The sequence below is a fragment of the Lipophrys pholis genome (genome assembly GCF_963383615.2).
Source record: "Lipophrys pholis genome assembly, chromosome: 9".
Lineage (NCBI taxonomy): Eukaryota > Metazoa > Chordata > Actinopteri > Blenniiformes > Blenniidae > Lipophrys > Lipophrys pholis.
In genome coordinates, this window is record NC_137639.1 from 17,862,132 (window position 1) to 17,880,212 (window position 18,081).

Genomic DNA, 18,081 nt, shown 5'->3' on the forward strand with positions numbered 1-18,081 from the left:
CTTGGTTATTTTCTAATGTCTACCAGCTGTCGGCCACAGCCTGCGAGAGCGTTTGTTACTGATAAACACAGTTTGTTGTAATTTATTGGGGTCAGATAGACAAAAGGAGGAGAAATTCAGAGGGAGCCGCAATTAAGTACAGGAAGGTAAACACTGTGATGAAAATGCTGCTTCGGCCGGTAAATGTGCACCAGTGTGGCTTCAATCAATGATGCAACCAAATGAGAAAGAGACAAACACGAGAACAAGCCTGCCCACATGTTCTGGGAAGACCCTCGTTTGATCCCCTCCCTGGCGTCTCTCTTGGCCTTGACAATAATCTCCTCTGCTAATTTCATGCTTTTTCTTTGCCCTCCGCACCGTTGGGTGGGCTGCACGGGCTCATCCGTACATGTTTCTCCTTCGCCTCGGCAGCGAGCCGATGTGACTCACATAACAGGTTCCTTGATGCGCTTTGAACACTTTTTGATCTGCGGGCCCACAAGGCTTCTCCGGCTCCGGCTTTCAAAGTCGTCCACCAGGTTCCTCTTGACTCATTACAGTCACTGGATGGTGCTTAGCAGCTCCTGGATTAGCTGTCAGCGGGAGGAGAGGGAGAAGAGAGACTCGCTGCTCTCACATGTGTGTGGAGCGGTTGCTATTTAGCTGTGACCTAACTACTGATACCACAAAGGGTCTGTCGCCCCTCCTGCTGCTCTGGATCACTGTCTTCTTCACAGTAACACACTGATCCCGGGAAACAGGAAGCAGCAGGAAGCCGGAAAAGGTTACTGGTTTTAGAGGAAAGGTTGTAACAGACCTTTAGATCTTTGCTGCTGCATGTACCTGCACTAATTAGAACCACTGTCAGTTTTTCCATTTGAATCATCTGTGGGAAACTATCATTTTATGGATTTTATGTAACAAATATTTCACTCAGTGCAGGCAAAAACTGACCTGTTCAATCTTGACCTTTCTTCAACGTGAAACCAATTAAATGCCTGTCGGATCATTTCCGAGGTTTTGTCGTCTGCATCTTTAGGCAATTTCCTCGACATTTCAAAAATGAGACTGACTCTGATGCAAGATTATTAACTTTTGAGTTCTGGGCGATAACTAACAATGGGCACCAAGAAGCAATTTCTCCAATTGAAGTCTGATAATGTTCTGCGGGGAAACCAGATTGTGTTGTAAGACTCTGAGTCAGCAAAGACTTTTTTTAATTTTCTTTTATTTTTTTGAGGGAAATTAGCATTCACATCAAGAATTGAAAAACAATGTCAGGAAGACAACAACACAGGGCCAAAAAACTAGAGGTAGAGTGAGTTTAAAGAAACAGTTAAGGAGTTTGATCATTTCTGTGGTGTGACAGGAGAACCTTTTTGGAAGTTATTCTTTGGTATGAAGCCTACAAACAGCCCCGAAGACGGATTAAAATAATAATGAAAAAACAAGTGCCGAGTGGTTGTTTAACAAAGTGTAAAGATTACAAAGGTGTGTCGATATCTTTTCTCTCTGAGGGCCTCGGGGCACTTGTTCTTCCTTTCAAAACAAAAACAAAGTTTCATAATCAAAAGAAGACACATACATAAATAAAGCACAGGTTAGTTTACTTATTATAATTATTAAACTGTGAGCAACTGTGAGGTTCATTTCAACGTGGCTGCGCAAAACAAGTTGTTATTATTCAGGTGGAAAATGGGACCTCGTCTGTCATGTCCACTGTGTTTTAAAGAGCAATTTAAAAGAGGATCAAATGTTAAGTGGTCTTTGTTGTTTGGGAATTATCAAAGCGACACGGAAGTCAAGTTCAAATGGGGTCCAATAAATAACAAACTAATAATTAAAACTATGTTTCTGGTATGTGTCTCCCTCCCATAAGAAGGACCTTTTCCTTAGCAATTGAGGTAATTGTTAGTTGTTGGGGTTTTTTTTGTAACTTATGATAGAATGAAATTTGATGGATTCCCTATTTTCCTTCACTGTCTTTCATCTGCGTGGGTTTTATTGTGAAAATGTTGTCATCTGGTCTCAGATGCAAATGTATGATCTTGAAATTCAAGGAAGCGTCAGACTCTTTGGCAACGCGATACAAAGGCACATGATACTATCCTTTATTGCAGGAGACAATCATTTCCTATTTCTCTAAGGTTTCAGTGAATCTCAATGAAAACACGTTTTACACAACCAATTTGACAGCTGCTTCAAATAGTTTATTTTCATGTCTGTTGGAGGGCTTAACAGCTGTGTCGCAGTGGTTGGCACGGCCGCCTCAGTGGGAACACCCAGATTAAAATCCGGGCTTTTACCTTTTTATGTGGCCTGGTACTCCATCATGTGCCTAGACATGCCCGTGGGGTGGCTGTGTAATCCTCAAATAGTACCCTCATCTTGTCATGTTTATGTGCTGAGGCGTCCTTTTTCAAGATGCTGAAACCAAGATTGCACCTTGCATGTCAGATGAAATTGAGTTGAAATAGACGTTTTCACTTCCTCCACGTCTTGCAGATTGTTCAGTGTTTGTTTTCAATTTGTTTGTTTGGGGTTTTTTTTTGTCAAAAACTCAATAATTCATGGAATAAACTCTATGTGGCATTTATGCTTCTCTTCATCTTGCATGCTCATTTAAGAACAATAACCAGTAGGCTGACTGGGAACCTCTATCGCCTGTCACAGTAACTCTTCATTTGAAGATGATTTTGTGGTCCGTGTGCACGCAGCTGCTTACAAACCCTCAGCAACCTCAAAGGAACCAATTTTTCCAAACGACCACCAGCTGGCCGGGTACAATCACAGATGATAAGCAGGAGCAAATAAAAATGTCAAAGCTAATGGAGCAAAAGAAGGTTGTTTGTGTGTGTCTGTTTCTAAATTTAAAATGCTGATGCTTTTGTCCTGACCTGGGAAACAGATTCTTTCTTGCTGCTTCTTGTAGAAAATATCTTTGATATGCAGTGTCCATGGATGGTAAAAGTGACAAATGATAATCTCCCAGAACATCTGCACAGATGAGGCGATTTCAAGCCAACAAAATACATTTATTGAAGCATTAAGTTTTACCTTGAAGCAGGCTGAGCATTTTAGCTTTGGATTTACAGATCTGCCGAATGAAAGTTTCCGATTCCTGGTTGGAAATTGATCGCTGTCTATTTCTGTCTCTGTCAGCCACCAAACTCGGACCAGAAGCGTTCAGATTCGACGGCGGCGCTGAAGCCACAGCGACCCGGCTGAGCGACAGATACTACATCTTACGGCCAGAGGTCATCGAGAGCTACATGTACATGTGGAGACTGACCCATGACCCCAAGTACAGAGAGTGGGGGTGGGAGGCTGTGGAGGTGAGTTCATCCGCTCGGCTTGACCACATTAAATTATGCCATTCAAGCTGCAAACCATCCGTTATTTCTTCAAGCGGTAGACGAGTTACTGAAAACAAAATGTTAAGTGTAGCTTTGCTTGCCTCTCTCGGTTACGATGCTCTAACAAAATGTGCACCCTGTTGTGGCACATTAGCTGAGCTTGCAGCTCTTTATTAGTTTGTTTAAATGCCACAATTAAAGTTGGAGGAAGATTCTCTGTTATGGGGTGTTGCTGCTCATATATGAAATTGATGTATTAACTCATGATGAAAAAAAGAGAGAAACAAGACGGCAGCAGCTCTGCATCCAGCTGACTGTTTTACTGTACAACTGATGTGAACCGCCAAGAAAATATGAGATATTCTCATGACAGTCAGTTACAAGCGCAAAACAAGATTTGTCGTGGTAATATATCTCATTATTCCAAACTTTTAATATAATTCGCATTCATTCAATTTTCACAGGTGCTGTTTAAAACCAGAGAAATTGGTTTGATCTAATAAAAGCAAGGGCTTTATTTTCACGCACACGGGTTCATGAGAAAAATTTCAAAACCAAATAGTTTGCAAATGAAACAACACGTCATGCTCAGTGTAAAACGTCCCACAATCCAACTATCCGCACCTTTGAATCTCACTAATGAAGGCAGAGTATCTTGTTCTACCGACTTGTACAGGAAGCCAAGTGTAAAAACGTCACGTTGTCATATTACAAACGGTTTCATGGCAGGCTCTATTTTTTCTTCTCAACCTCTGTTGCCTGGCAACAATCGAGGCATCTGTAGAACCCTCATATGACCTGCTGTATTTATACATCATTTAGTAACCATGGTTACGCATCTTCTCCTAATCAATTCATAATTAAAAGTTGCTGAAAGCAGAGGCACAGCAAGCTTGTGTCCTTGTCTATATGTGAAGGTAAAAGTGAAAAGTGAGCCACGACTTCCGAGTTGTAGTGTAATGGTGCGTTTGGAATCTCCCCGTGTCCTAAAATGTTTCGCAAGTAGCTTTGGAAGTGAAAAGGTGACATGATTCATAATCAAACAGCAGCGGCAGTGTAGAAATACTGTTGGTGTATTTTTCATAGAATCATTTAATTAATGAATTAAATTAAATTAAATAATGCTTCTTCATAAAGTATGCATCACACTGTAATATGTCACTTGCGGGTGATTGGCGTAGGGTGTTAATCCCTACTTCCCTGTACATTTAGCATACATTCCTCTTTGTTTTGAAGTCTTAATGGAAATTGATTGGAACCCGATTCTTGTGATTCTTGGACTCCAGCTACTACACTATTAAACGCTATTTAACAAAACTACGATACTACAGACAAATCAGTCTCATGTGTCACAGTTGTAGCTTTCAGATGCAATTAGAGAAACGTATATAGTTGAAAACAGTTGCCGTGTTTTAAAAATGGGACTGGTTGAGTACATTTCATCTTCAGATGGGAAAAACAAAAATTGTCTAGCATCTGAAGCTTATTTAGCCTGCATGTTGAAACCTCCTGCTTCTACTTTTCAGACTTCTATCAGACATCCAGCAATTCAGGGATCATTATAAAGATCATGTTTTTATTATTTCTGCAGTCATAACATAATCTGTCCAAATTTGGGAATTATAAACTGAAATTATACATTTTGAAACACATCAGTTTATGTGCGATACATCTAAAATATAAGTTTCACCGCTATAATTTAACTGTGAGACAAAGGTAACTTCATTATATTATATTTTAGAGTAGGAAAATGCTTTTCTCCTGGTATTGCTCATGAAATTGAAAAGAATTACTCCAAACACTTTAAAGAAACTAAAAAGTCTCCACTTCAGTAGTTATGAAGTTTTAATTCCTAAAATGTATGACTGAGCTCTCTGTATTATATCTGTTGCACGAGGGAAACGCCATGGTTAACTGGTGAATATGATTCAGCTCCATTAACCGTAGAAGCCCTCGACTCACACAAATGGAAAAAGAGGGTACTTTTTGTGGGATACAATAAAATTCCCTCCAAAAGAACGGAATGTTTTATCCTAAATATGATTCAGACGCCTCTACTTAGTAAATAATTTCCAGCCGTACAAGTGTTTCTTTCACTGAGGTCAGTTAAGCACAAAAATAATTTCATGTTCGATTAAGTGGGAGACACTGCACGGTATAATTTTGTGCCCTATACTTGTCTCATGGAAGTGGCCTAGATTCCCATTTTATAAATTGAACTCACCTATTATGCCGAGCTCTTTTAACACCCTCAATTACCCTCCACTGGTTTCCTTGATATTGTGTGGCACTATACATTAGCTCATAGATCAAGCAGTCCCACTCTCGGGGGGTGAAGGTTGTGCAGGGATCACCGTTATTAATGTGGCAGTAGACAGGACGTTAGCGGTGGCAAACTGCACGGGGCTGCCTTGATAGATTCAGCATTAATTTAGTGCACACAGAAATGGGCAGATCAGGCTGACGAGATTGACGGGCCTTTAATTATCGGTCACAAAGGTTGGACGCGCCGTACGGCGCTTCTCTTCATGAACATCAAGCATTAACATGTCAGGGCCTTTGTTAATTAGCACATATAAGCCAACCCTTTGTAGCAGGGGTAGTAATGAGCTAATCTGCCCTGCTAGCTCGGCTGCTCTCCATTAGCCCTTGTCAGATTTAGCATTGGGGCTCCCCCTTGCGCAGCTGGCTGACATGCTCGACACGTTCCACCATGTTCTCCTTCCTTTAATATGTATGACGGGTGAAGGAGTTTTCCAAAATTTATCAGAAAACTCAGTTTTACTTTTACTGTTACTCATCCAATTCGTTCCTGTCGAGCTGGAAGTGGTCTCCTCTCCCCCTGCATTTAACCGTGGCTTCTTTGCTGGGTGACCCCCTGTCAGGCCCTGGAGCAGCACTGCAGAGTGGAGTCCGGCTTCTCGGGGATCCGTGACGTCTACACCATGACAGTCGGCCACGACAACATGCAGCAGAGCTTCTTCCTCTCAGAGACACTCAAGTACGTCCCTTTTCCTCCCTACAGCTCCAGCACTGACAACAATGGCAGTTTACTATCCGCATGCATAAATCAGGTGACACAGGCTTCTATACAAAAAAATATATAAAGAGCAGGATTCATCTTCCTGTTATCTGTTCTGGATATGAAGCCGATTCCTGCTGTGAATGAGACGTTGTCTTCTGCTTATAAAAGAAACAAAAGGGTTGTAATTATATAGTATAGTTTGAAGATTCAATTATACTTTTTTGTCATTCTTGGATCATTAATCTTTAATGTACCGTGAAGCTGAAGCAGCTCGTCATGAAACTCAGGTAGTGCTGCACGATTACGGCCAAAATTGGAATCACTGAATTATTCATTAATTTTTGAACAAACCAGTTTTCTCTTACTGTCGTCAGTGAGAGCGTCGGGCTTTTAGCATCCGCCGCTAGCTGATACACGCTTTTACATCTGCTCCATCATTGTTTCTGTTCACCTCAATTTCTTTCAACATTTTAAAGCCACACATCTTTCATGTCAACATTTTAATTGATGGTTTTGCATGAATGGGCACATTTTGTTAGAAACCACATCCAGTTTTGAATGAATCCCCTTGACAACATGTTTTAGGTCAGTGACACACACTTTTTTTAAATCGTGTTGTTTGTACAGACACTATTTTTAGATCTTCCCCTGAGGGCACCTCAGAAAGCCCCCGCGGCCACTAAGTGACCAGAGGCATCACACCGGCGCCGCCTGATTTAGCATGTATTAAAATACTAAGAGATGGAATGCATCTCGCGCCACTATGAGAAGGTGGCGGGTTCGAACCCATGACCCTGGACTGGATGCAGTAGTGTAGAAGGATGGATGAATTTCCCAGTGAATCCTCATATCACATTTCTTTCTGTTTCTTCAGGTATCTTTACCTGCTGTTCTCCGATGATGACCTCCTCCCTCTGGAGGACTGGGTCTTTAACACAGAAGCCCACCCGCTGCCCATCGTCCGCAAGAGCTGCATGCAGGACGAAGCAACACAGGACAAGACGGCCTCCAAATGAGACTGAACAAACAACAGCTGCGTCTGTCCCCGACACATCTGCACACTCAGAGTCACACACAGATATCACAAACACCAATTCTCAGTGCAGGTTCAGAGTCTTTTTCAGGAGCGTCGCCAGGACTCTCGGTTCCTTTCCAGTAAAGGATGTTGTGGTTTTACGATGTGATTGTATATCCTTTCGCCAGGATTACTTCCTGCTGGCTCCTCTTTTTTGTGGACAATCAAGACAAACATGACTTTCATGAAAAGAGCACCTTTTTTTCTTTCCTTCTTTCCTCTGTGAGGAAACCAGTATAACCTACAGACCCAAATGTATGGGAGGAGGGTTGAACTCTGGGCCATATTGTTACAGAGAGAGAAACTTATAGAAAGCCACTTGAATTTTGCTCCTTGTTTATGTCGTTCTGTTAATCTGGAGTGACGAATGATTTCCTTCGACCTTGTCATGGCATTTTTTCCTTTGTGAGTTCACTCTTTGACCAAAGGTTTCTTTGCATTTATATTTCCCTCATTTGGAGTAAAGTGTTTTTGGTGAGATTTGACGGATGATTAAAAAAAAAAGTACAATAAGGCTTTGATATTGATTAATTGTACAGATGAACATGAAATGTGACCAGCGAATCCACCTCCGAACTAATGTTGATGTCATGTTTCTTACCGAAACAAGTTTGAATGATCTTTTTAAAGTTTGGAGGTGTAAGCGAAGTGGCTGTCTTATGCATCCATGGACCATTTTTCTTTTTAAAAACCGGGGTGATGCCGGGTTGCGTTTCCACTGTATGCTCGGGTGATACTTTGACCAGGACAGCGCTTTCCCAGTCCTCTCAGCCTTTCACATCGAAGAAAGAAATGCAGTGCTGTCACACCTGTGACTGTCATACATCCATAAACGTAAAACCCATTTAGGAGCCACCTCTGGATGGATAAAACTCTTTCTGTTCAAACACTTTAGTTTTTCTGCTTCACCCTGCCTTTACATATGAATCCACACGGCTGCCGATCCTGATGTTAAAGGCTGTTAAGGCTGCGGAGACGTCTTCATCTTCATCACGGTTCCTTTAATCACGGCTGTTCTGCACAGTTGTGGTGTGAATGTGCTGTACATACAGATGGAAGTGAGTGACCCCTGTATGAGCTTGTCTTGACTTAAATTTTGTGTATCCCCCTTCTTCTTCTTCTTTCTTTCTTTTTTTTCTTTTTCTAAACTTCAGTGGTTCTTTTTTCTTGGTTTTCTTATGATTTGCTTCCCTCAGGTGTTTCAGTACAAAACAAATGGAAAAAAAGAAACTAAAAAGTTCAGATTTTAAGTCTAGTTATTGCTGATATTAATTATTGTTATTACTTATTCTTACTGGTTGATTTAACTTTCATTGTTGAATATTTTCAAATACTGATAAAAAAAAAAGCCCTGTACAACTTTGTACATTTAAAACAATCATGTCTGTTGTGTCATTATTATCGTCTGTGTTCACTTTTTGTTAACGAAAAAACTCTGGCTACTTCCTGTAGTATTCATGTTTCAGTTTTCTGCCGATTTAACAGGTTCACCAACACACCCGCCATATTTTACCAAAGCTGCAGCTTTTCTGGTAAAAAGTCGCAAGAGTGTTTCCATTTACACCGAGTTTCAGTGAGTTCAGTCTAACATGAAACACTTTAGATGGACGACAGAGGTTTTGGTCACAAGCGTCTAAATAGCTCTAAATACATAAGAATGAGGACGGAATTCATGTACAAATTATGATGCATTAGTGACATTGCAAATATTTGTGTAGAATATTATTGATTGCAAATAGCATTAAAGATCTCCATCTCTAACCCCCCAAACAATTTGACTACTGAAGAAGTGATATAACGAGAAAAAAATAAACCAATAATTCTGAACTTAATATGCAGTTTACATCCAAACGGTAAAAGATACTCACCTTTTTGGATATAAATGGTAAAATCCACAGATAGAAGATACTGTACATGCAGTGCAATTTGTGAAGAAGCAGATTTAGAGTGAACTGTGTGAATTTCACCGTCACTGTGTCAGTCAGAAGTTCCACTTGATTCTAAAATAAGTTTTTTTTTAATTTGTGTATATTTTGATACAAATATAAGAACCATACTGCAAACAGCAGCTTCTGAAGTCATTTTTAATGAACATAATTTTACAGATAGTTAAGTGAATAAATATCAGTTTATTCCCTGTTCAAAAAGTAATACAATCTCCTCGTTTCACTACGAAATGTCGCAAGTTAAAGCGAGATGCCCTGTTAAGTATGACATCACTATCGGCATACAACCAAGTGGCCAACATGGCATCTTTCACGCCACTTCTATGGTGGCTTCAGTTGCATTTTAAGCAGACAGTAGCAGATGGTTCCGACATTTAAACTGTTTATGGCTTATTTTTGTTTCTTTATTTCATTCCAAGAAGTTAATCACAGATTTAATTAAAGGGGGTCGTCTCCAGGTAGTGGAAAGTTCCAGCAATCATCACTCGAAAATGACTGATGGGGTTTGGCCACCTCTATCAATGTGTCAGGGCAATAAAGCAAGATTTAATATCCTCTTCCCTAAATGATTCAGCTCTACTTGCCATCGTCTGGATCCTAATTTTGGGACTGATAGCTTCAAGTGATTTCACTTTGGCTTTAAATAGAATCAGCATGCATTATTGACGTGATTGACATTTAGCGGTAATTTGAAAAATGGTTTCTTAAATGTCACAGATCTAATGACATTAATCTCACTGACACCTTTTGAGGAAGCACCAACACCGAGGTGTGCGAGTTTAAATTGTGCACCATGTAAATGTTATCTGAGTTGCAGCCTGTGGCTACAATGATCGTTCTCCCCCACAGCTCAGGCTCGGTAATGAAGGCAGGGTCAAAGAGTGAAGGGCGCGAGTTGTACATGTGAGTGTGCATGCTCTCGCTCGGGGATGTGAGTGGGAGGATCGCTGCTCATTTGAGAGCGCCTGGATAGATGGAAGGAAGGAAGGGAAGGACAAACGCTTGCCTTCCCCTCTTTTCTTCTTCCTGCGTCCTCAGCAAGCCAGGTCTGGCAGAAACAGAAATATCGGGGCGGCTGTCTGGCATTGCAAGGCCTCCAACTGATGTGGAGCAAAAGAGGAAGAGCCACTACTATCTCGCTGTCACAGTCGTCCTCCAGCTGTCTGGACCAGGATGGCAAGAAGAAACACCGGGCCGTGCATATGTGGTTAAAATATCCTTTTCAATTCCTCTTGCAGCACAACTCAGAGTTTCAACTCCTCAACGATGAAGACTATAAATGGCAAAGGAGAGAAACATTTTTTTTTGTTTGTTTTTTTCTTTGTGAGACAGTCATGAAAGAAAATAAAGCATTAATAATACTACAGGACTTTACACTGTCATGCATTACCGTTTAACTCGACCTCATGTCGAACCCAATTAGATAGTAGAAACGTTAGTTCAATTTGCATTTATTGTAGGCTGCTGTTGACTTTGAGTTTTCTCTTTTCAATAAAGGGTCTGTAGGAAAAAAGATTATTCCGAGTTTCTATGAAATATAGAAAAGAATTGGGTTCATTTGAAGATTAGTGATTATTTAGAGTGATGTCATAGAAAATACCACCACTACATGTATAAATCTGAGTTCTGCAGGATAATTTCAACAAGAGTTTCTTCCTCAATTTTGCTGGTTTCACAGATAAACGTGAGAAGTCAGAGTAGAAAACCTATAGTTCTCCTCAATAATCCAGCATGTCCGTGCATGTTAATATTCTCCTTGCCATTGTTATTGTTTATAGCATATTGTTCCCAGCCTACATGTGTGAAGACCACCAACAGCACCAACTTGTGGCCTGGCATGCTCACTACATTGTTTTTAATGTAGATGCGAATTTGTGCATTTTCACCTGAATGAATCTTGTGCAAAAGGGGCTTTAGTTGAAACTGGGTTCATTCTGTGTGGAGTCTGCATGTTCCAGGTGCTTCAGTAAGTTTTCTCCAGGTACTCCAGTTTCCTCCCACACTCCAGCAGCATGCGTTTAAAGCTGTGTGGCGTTTCTGGTTGAGTATACTGGTGTTCATGTGAATGTGAGCGTGTGTGGCCGTATGGTCTTTCTGTGTTTGAGCTGTGATGGACTGGCTTGAATTCACTCCCCTCTGTCACCCATTGTTAGCTTTCATCTGCTCCAGCAATCAGCGATTCTTGGTTGGATGAAGTGAACCTGCATGAATTTTAAAGTTCTGGTTGAAGACGTTGCATTCCCTTCAAACTGAAAAGATAGCCACAGGAAGACATACACTACAGAAACCTAAGTGTTCTCTTAAAAGGAGATTTTGTGAGACAGACCCCATCTCAGACTTCAGAAAAGGAGTGTGTCAGAGCCTAAACAGCACATAATAAAGACACATGGCAGCTTTGCTTTGTCTTTTCTAATAAGAGACACAGTGAAGTGACAGGTTTAGTCGCCTTATCCGCTGTTCTACACCATCATACCAACACCTTCACATGCTATCAAATAGCTCCCTTCAGAATCCTTTAGATGTATTCTGGGACAACAGTGTCATCTCAGGCAGCTTTCATAACAAACATCTCACCTGAAATGTCACGATGCCAGACAGAAAAGTTATCTGGTTAGAATTATTTTTTTTTTCTTTGGGGCGGGGGGGGGGATCTGTCTCTGTCTCTCTATTTTTTTTTCTTTCCAGACTAAAGCTTGTTTAAATTAGGACTTAATTTTAAATCTCATCTCCCTCTTCACACTCTGTTTCATTCTGTCTCGTTTCCTCACTTTCAGGTCATGTCGACACACTTTCATGGTTTGTTTAATGCAGTTAGTTTCTGTCAGGGAAGGAAAAGGTGACAGCAAGGTGAGGTTTGCAGGATGGTTCTAGTCACCTTAATGGTTTTGTACCCGGCTCTAATTATACACATGAAAATTCATGGCAGACAGGGTTAGTTATTCTTCTGACATTAAGACATGAGATATTAACAAGCATGAAAAGTGCAGTTCCTTATATGCCGGTGCCCGCGAGACAAACTACAAATACACCTTATTTCGTACTTGCCTTATCTTTCACTGAAACCTGCAAAAGAAGTCTACAAATATTCAAGTATTTACACAACAATGATGATCAGAACCACAGAACACATGCTTCTTCAAAGTCTAAAATGTGATCATTTCATGAATTGGTTAAATCCATACTCCCAAGTTCAGCCGTGCCTGTTTTTTTTTGTTTGTTTTTTTTCAAAATTCAACTACACTTTACTAATTAGACTACTGATGGCAGACCCAGAAGGTGGTCTGAAGTCTTGGAAGGGAAGGTTTTCTTTAATCGAATTTCAGTTAGTTCTGAGGGACTGAGTGTGTTTTGGCATGACTGAATGCGTGAAACTCTTGGAGTGTGTGGCATATATCTTTCTGTAGATTCACCCATGTGTGCGCCGAACAGATGCCTCAGCCCCTCAGATAGAGCCCTGTGCAACTCCAGTCGGTGCTTGTCAGAACACCCCGTGCTACTCTGCACTGCCAGCTCTTGAAGGTCTGCCAGGCCGGCCTCATCTGCTGCCCCGACACCTTGTTACTGCCCGGAAGCAAGTGCAACTGCATAATCAGCTGCTAATACTTCTAAAAATAACACTATCAGCTCAGAGGGGTGGGGGAGGTCGGGTGGTGAGGATCACGAAAGCCGGGAATTGACAGGTAGGCTGCACGCTTACAACCATAAAAAGCATCACGGAGGAGTTCTGTGTTTGTGCTGACCTAATGCCTGAGGTCTTTTTCCGTGAAGGTCACAGCAGAGGCCAACAAGACACATGAACACAAAGCTACAACAAACAATTATTTACATTATTGATTAAATGTAAATCTTAAAAAAAGGCCATCCAGAGTTTTCCCAGAGTTCAACATGAGGTCATCAAGCACAACCACAGTGAGCAAATATTCTTTATAGAAGAGAGAAGACCTTGAAATTTTCACCTGCACAGAACACAGACCAGAAATGTTTTCAGTTGGAGCCAGTATAATGAAAAACGTTGATGTAACTCCACAGACAGCTTTACATCAGTTTCCTTCCATGTCACAATTATGCACAATGTTTTGTTGGCCGATCACATGAAATCCCAATAGAGAATAGAATAATAGAACAATAGAATTTAAATTTGTGGTTGTTATGTTACAAAATGTGGACAAATTAAAAGGGTGTGAATACTTATGCAAGCCACTGTCGCTGTACTGTACCTTAGGAAGGTATTTTAATGGCCTGAAGTATGTCTGGATTTTAATCTTGCATTTTGATGAAGTAAAACAAGTATGCAACATTCACGACCTTAATATTTGATCACCTTAGGGATTCTCCCCTTTTATAGGGGTCGTCATGTGGAATCACTGTCACCTCACCGTAGCCTCTACTAGTTTTTTCACTGGTTGGTTTTCCTTGTTGTAACCAGGATTGGAACTTGAGTCCCCAAAACCCAAGGTCAAGACTTAACCCAGGGACTGGAAGTCTGGAAGTCTGAGATAATCATTGATAAATTACTCTTTCCCAGCACCTGATGTTGCTTTTCTTGTCTCTGCGGAGTGATTGCTTTGTCTCGACCCATCCTTCTTGTCACTTGAGTGTTTTACTGTTCAAAGGCTTTGAAGAGCCTCATGAGAAGAGTAATTTAATCCACAATCCTGATGAAAGCTAATGCTAATTGTTATGGTTCTCACAGTCATAAATATTCATTTGTCAACACGGTGGAGCATTTGTGACACCCCACTTACTGCTCATTGCAGAGATTTAGAGCTTTGAAGATGCAGGGATTTGCCATGAGTCCTACATGTCCAGCAGCGTCTGTAAGATATTTCGGCTTATATTTTCCTCATTTTCTCTGAGACACTGTTTTTAAGCTGAACTCATTATGCTACCCATGATGAATGTGCCTGTGCCTTTACATATTACCTTTATCCAACTTTATTGCAGGGAGTGTTAAAAATAGAGGCTGGTATTCACTGTGAATTTTTTCAGATTATCCAAAGTGTCGGGGACCTTGTTTCTGGAAAAGGCACATTGTACTGGCAACAAAGGCACTCTTGGATTTTTCTATTTCATTTTTTGATCCTTTGAGCCCCTTGAATGAAATGCCATTCTTCTCAATTGTACTGCGATGACAGCAGACGTCTTAGCAGTGGAAATCTCAGAATCCCTGACAGTAAAAAGCAAAATGACTGTGCGTTGCTTTGTGCCACGAAGGGGTGAGAGGGAAACGACATTTCTAGGATTTTAGTAAACTGACCCTTTAAAAATGGCCTTTTCTTTTTGTATTGCTCGGATTTTCTATATGGCAAAGTGCATTTTGAGTTAATTCTTTCAGGGGGTTACATATCTATTGTGCCATTGGATAAAAATACACACACAAAACAGGTTTGATGAGCAGGGACAATGAGTCATGGTGAAGATGTAGATTCTTTAACCATTATACAAGAGCTCTGAGAGACATACAACAAACTTACTGGAGCACTTTTATTGTACATCCATGATACACACTTTAAGAGAAAGTACAATTTTTTTGGTGTGTGTGTGTGAGCATGATGAAATGCAGCACTTTGTATATGTGATCCGAGTAAATCAGGACCTCTGTGTCTAAGCAGTTCAGCAACATTTCTGCTGAATCTTCCACACGGTCCTTGGTAACGGTTATTGACAACACTGGAATGACATTTTCATGTTTCGGTCGACACATTCTGCACCAGCTGGACAGCTGCCAATCAGAGACAGAACTGCTACGAACCCTGGAAGAGAGCTGGATCAGCTGCCCCTTGTTTGCATTGCTGATTAAACACACTGACCCTGCAACCACCGAGGGAGGTGAAAATTCTTGGCCTGCCTGGTCAGTGTGAAAATGACTCCAATATTAATCTAGAGGGTTTGAATGGAGCCCGGTTTCTGGGCTTGAGTTTGCAAAAAAAAAAACAACAAACGGATTTATTTGTGCAAGAGTTTTTGTTGGTGAAGTTAAGTTGAAGCCAAGATTATTTATAGCCTCGCATAGGACTGTGGCTGGTGCAGCAGCACAGGTGGGCAGCTATTGTTTCTGTTTTTAATCATCATCTTCACAAGGCGGAGGGATGTTTGTTTAGTTTTTCTGTTTTTGGCCAAGCTGTTGTTAAGAAACCAGCATTTATGATTTTGACTGCATCTCAATTAGATGTGTTTTGATTTTTGAAAAGATAGAGATCCTCAGAATCTGACGTGTTCTTGAATACAAAAGCTGTTTAAACGGGTATTTTTTCCCCCCAAGCTCAGTTGGACAAGTAGTGGTTTACTTGACAGTGTTGACAAAATTGAGGTTCTCAGCTGTGATCACTTTGTTTATTGTTAGTCTGGAGGACTGGGTTTGTTTTTCCAAGTGTCGATCAAAACGCGAATGTATTCAAAGTTTCCTTTCTTTGCAATTTAGCTCCGATTTACATGCACATTGTAGAAGTGATTACATGCCACTTTGTGTATGAGCACACAAACACATGCTAATGCTGGAGAGCGTCTGAAATATAAGGGAAGTGTATACAGAGACTGCAGCAGGGCTACATAAAAAGAAAACAATCTGAAAGATAAGAAACAGAACTAGGCTTAAATAAAATTTTAAAAAATTAGCAGAGCTGTCGATCTATATATTTAGTAGGAATCTACTGAGGCAATAATACTTAATCTAATCCCCAGTATTTATAATGATGCAAGTCCAACGGCTTTATGGCAATACTATGCTTGTATGATAATTAATCATGTAATTATGAATATAGTCAGTTACAATTACTGAAGTTCCAGTCACTTCAGTGGCAGGGCTGTTGTTAGTTTTAGCAATAACCAAAGCTATGTCTCAAAGGTTACTATATTGCTGAGCTCCACTTTACTGGATAAAATGCCGAATTGATCGTGAAGTAACTTGCTCCTCCTGAAATCCCCTTCCCCTCTTGGTAGGCAACACTAATATTAGGATTCACAGTGTCTTTATAAAAAGTAGAAAACAAACGTTGGCTCTCTTCCATGAACTGTAGGCTGCTGGTTACTGCTCATTTCAGCTGTTTTGTTGTTTCTTCTTGGCTAATACATTCTTTAAAGATCTGACATCTATATTTTAGGGCGTTTTCCATCAACTAACTAACCAGAATTTGTCAAATGTGCTTCTTGGGTGAATTTGCTAGTTAAGTCACTTCATTCCAGCAAAAGAGTTTCATCACGTTTACAATGGAGCAGCAGTCTTCACCAACTGTTTTCTCTCATTTGTTATTTTTTACTTCTTTTTTTTTTTAAATCATTTATTTTGTTGTGCATCATTTTAGCATCAGGCATTTTCATGTCGTGAAGCTGCCTAAACTTACATTTTTCTGACGACTGGAACTCAAACATCTCTTTTGGGGGGCGCCTGCGTCTCATAGAGCATTGAAAAGGACATTTCCCAGTTTTCAAAGACATATTTTGTGGACATAAGCGGTAACATCATGCTTGCCTTTGTTCCCCAGTGCATCTTTACCTCTCTGCAGGGGGCCCAAATTCCACCAGGGAATGTGAGACCTGGCTGGCAAGTGCCAGGGACATGCTGAGTCTGAGCAACAGGCACAACGCCAACCTGCACGCTTCGTCTCCAAGCTGTGTGAGCTGCACAACACACTGGAAGAAATGCATTTACATTAGCATGTCGCCGTGCGTCTCCAAGGACACTTCTGTTGCTCCTCTTCAAGCAAAAAAATGTAGAAAAAAAATACCCCGACATTACTAATTAGACAGATTTTTTTTTTCTTTTCTTTTGGTTTTATATAACCTGTGAAGTGTGAACAGCTTCGGCTGGAGCTATTTAAAGCTTGTGAATGATAATAGTGTACTCTCCAAAGAAAAACAGCAACTGCAGCCGATTAAGTTCAGTCTCTCAAGGAGACATAAAAGTACAGCTTTAATGGTACACAGCAGCAAAGTGCTGCAGTATGCTGTGAGTAAGATCAAAAACTGCTGCTATTGTTCAATAAATGTGCTCGTTTTCAATATACACAATTTATTATAAAAAAAACAAAAAAAAAAAACACGTTTAGAAATAGAAGTTGCAAATGCATAAAAATGAACAGAAAATGACTTTTTGCACACAATATGTATGTACTTCCCGTTTTGGTCCCTGTGATAGACTGGTGACCTGCCCATGGTTTGCCCTGCCTTTGCCCATCGTCGGTTCGGATTGGCTTTTTCAACTCACAACAAAATAAAAAAGGCTAATGTGGTATAGAAGAAAGACGGAAATATGCTTTTAAGAGGCAAAACCTTGAAACCTTAAGTTTAAACACAATAAAAATGGAAAAAAAATCTTCCAATCTTTTCAAAACATTTCAGACTCTTAATACCATGAAACATCTTGCTTGCTCACTGAGACCACTGAGCCAAAGTAAGAAAAAGATATGGTCAAGGGACTGCCTTTTCCCCACATTTCCAAATCAGTTCACTCATACACCCGCAACAGGACGCGTTGGTCCTCAGATCTTTTCCTGGTTGAGTGATCTCAGCTTGTAAGCGGTTTAACGCCACACCTCGCCTCCTTCGCTTCTGCTGTCTTTAAAAAAACAAAAAACACCTGAAGCCTATTTATTCAAATTTGCCTCTCCCACTCACTGTGCCTCTTAATCTGACTTTAAGTGGTGATCTCTTTAGGTCGGATTCTGCTTCAGGTTTATCTCTGGTCCTGTTTGTTGTGTT

At 40.6% G+C, this 18,081-nt stretch overlaps 1 protein-coding gene across 2 annotated transcripts in view; it reads left to right on the forward strand.

Moving 5' to 3' along the window:
• LOC308114768 (mannosyl-oligosaccharide 1,2-alpha-mannosidase IA) overlaps window positions 1-8,891 on the forward strand; it is a 230,455-nt gene extending 221,564 nt beyond the window's left edge. The window contains exons 10-12 of one of the 2 annotated variants that reach the window (XM_080471912.1): window positions 3,145-3,317; window positions 6,224-6,339; window positions 7,238-8,891. In XM_080471912.1, the coding sequence (XP_080328038.1) occupies window positions 3,145-3,317; window positions 6,224-6,339; window positions 7,238-7,379 (431 nt within the window). In that variant the 3' untranslated portion in view covers window positions 7,380-8,891. The remainder of the gene's footprint in view (window positions 1-3,144; window positions 3,318-6,223; window positions 6,340-7,237) is intronic. The other variant, XM_080471911.1, reaches the window with a different exon arrangement.
• The last annotated feature ends 9,190 nt before the right edge of the window (window positions 8,892-18,081 follow it).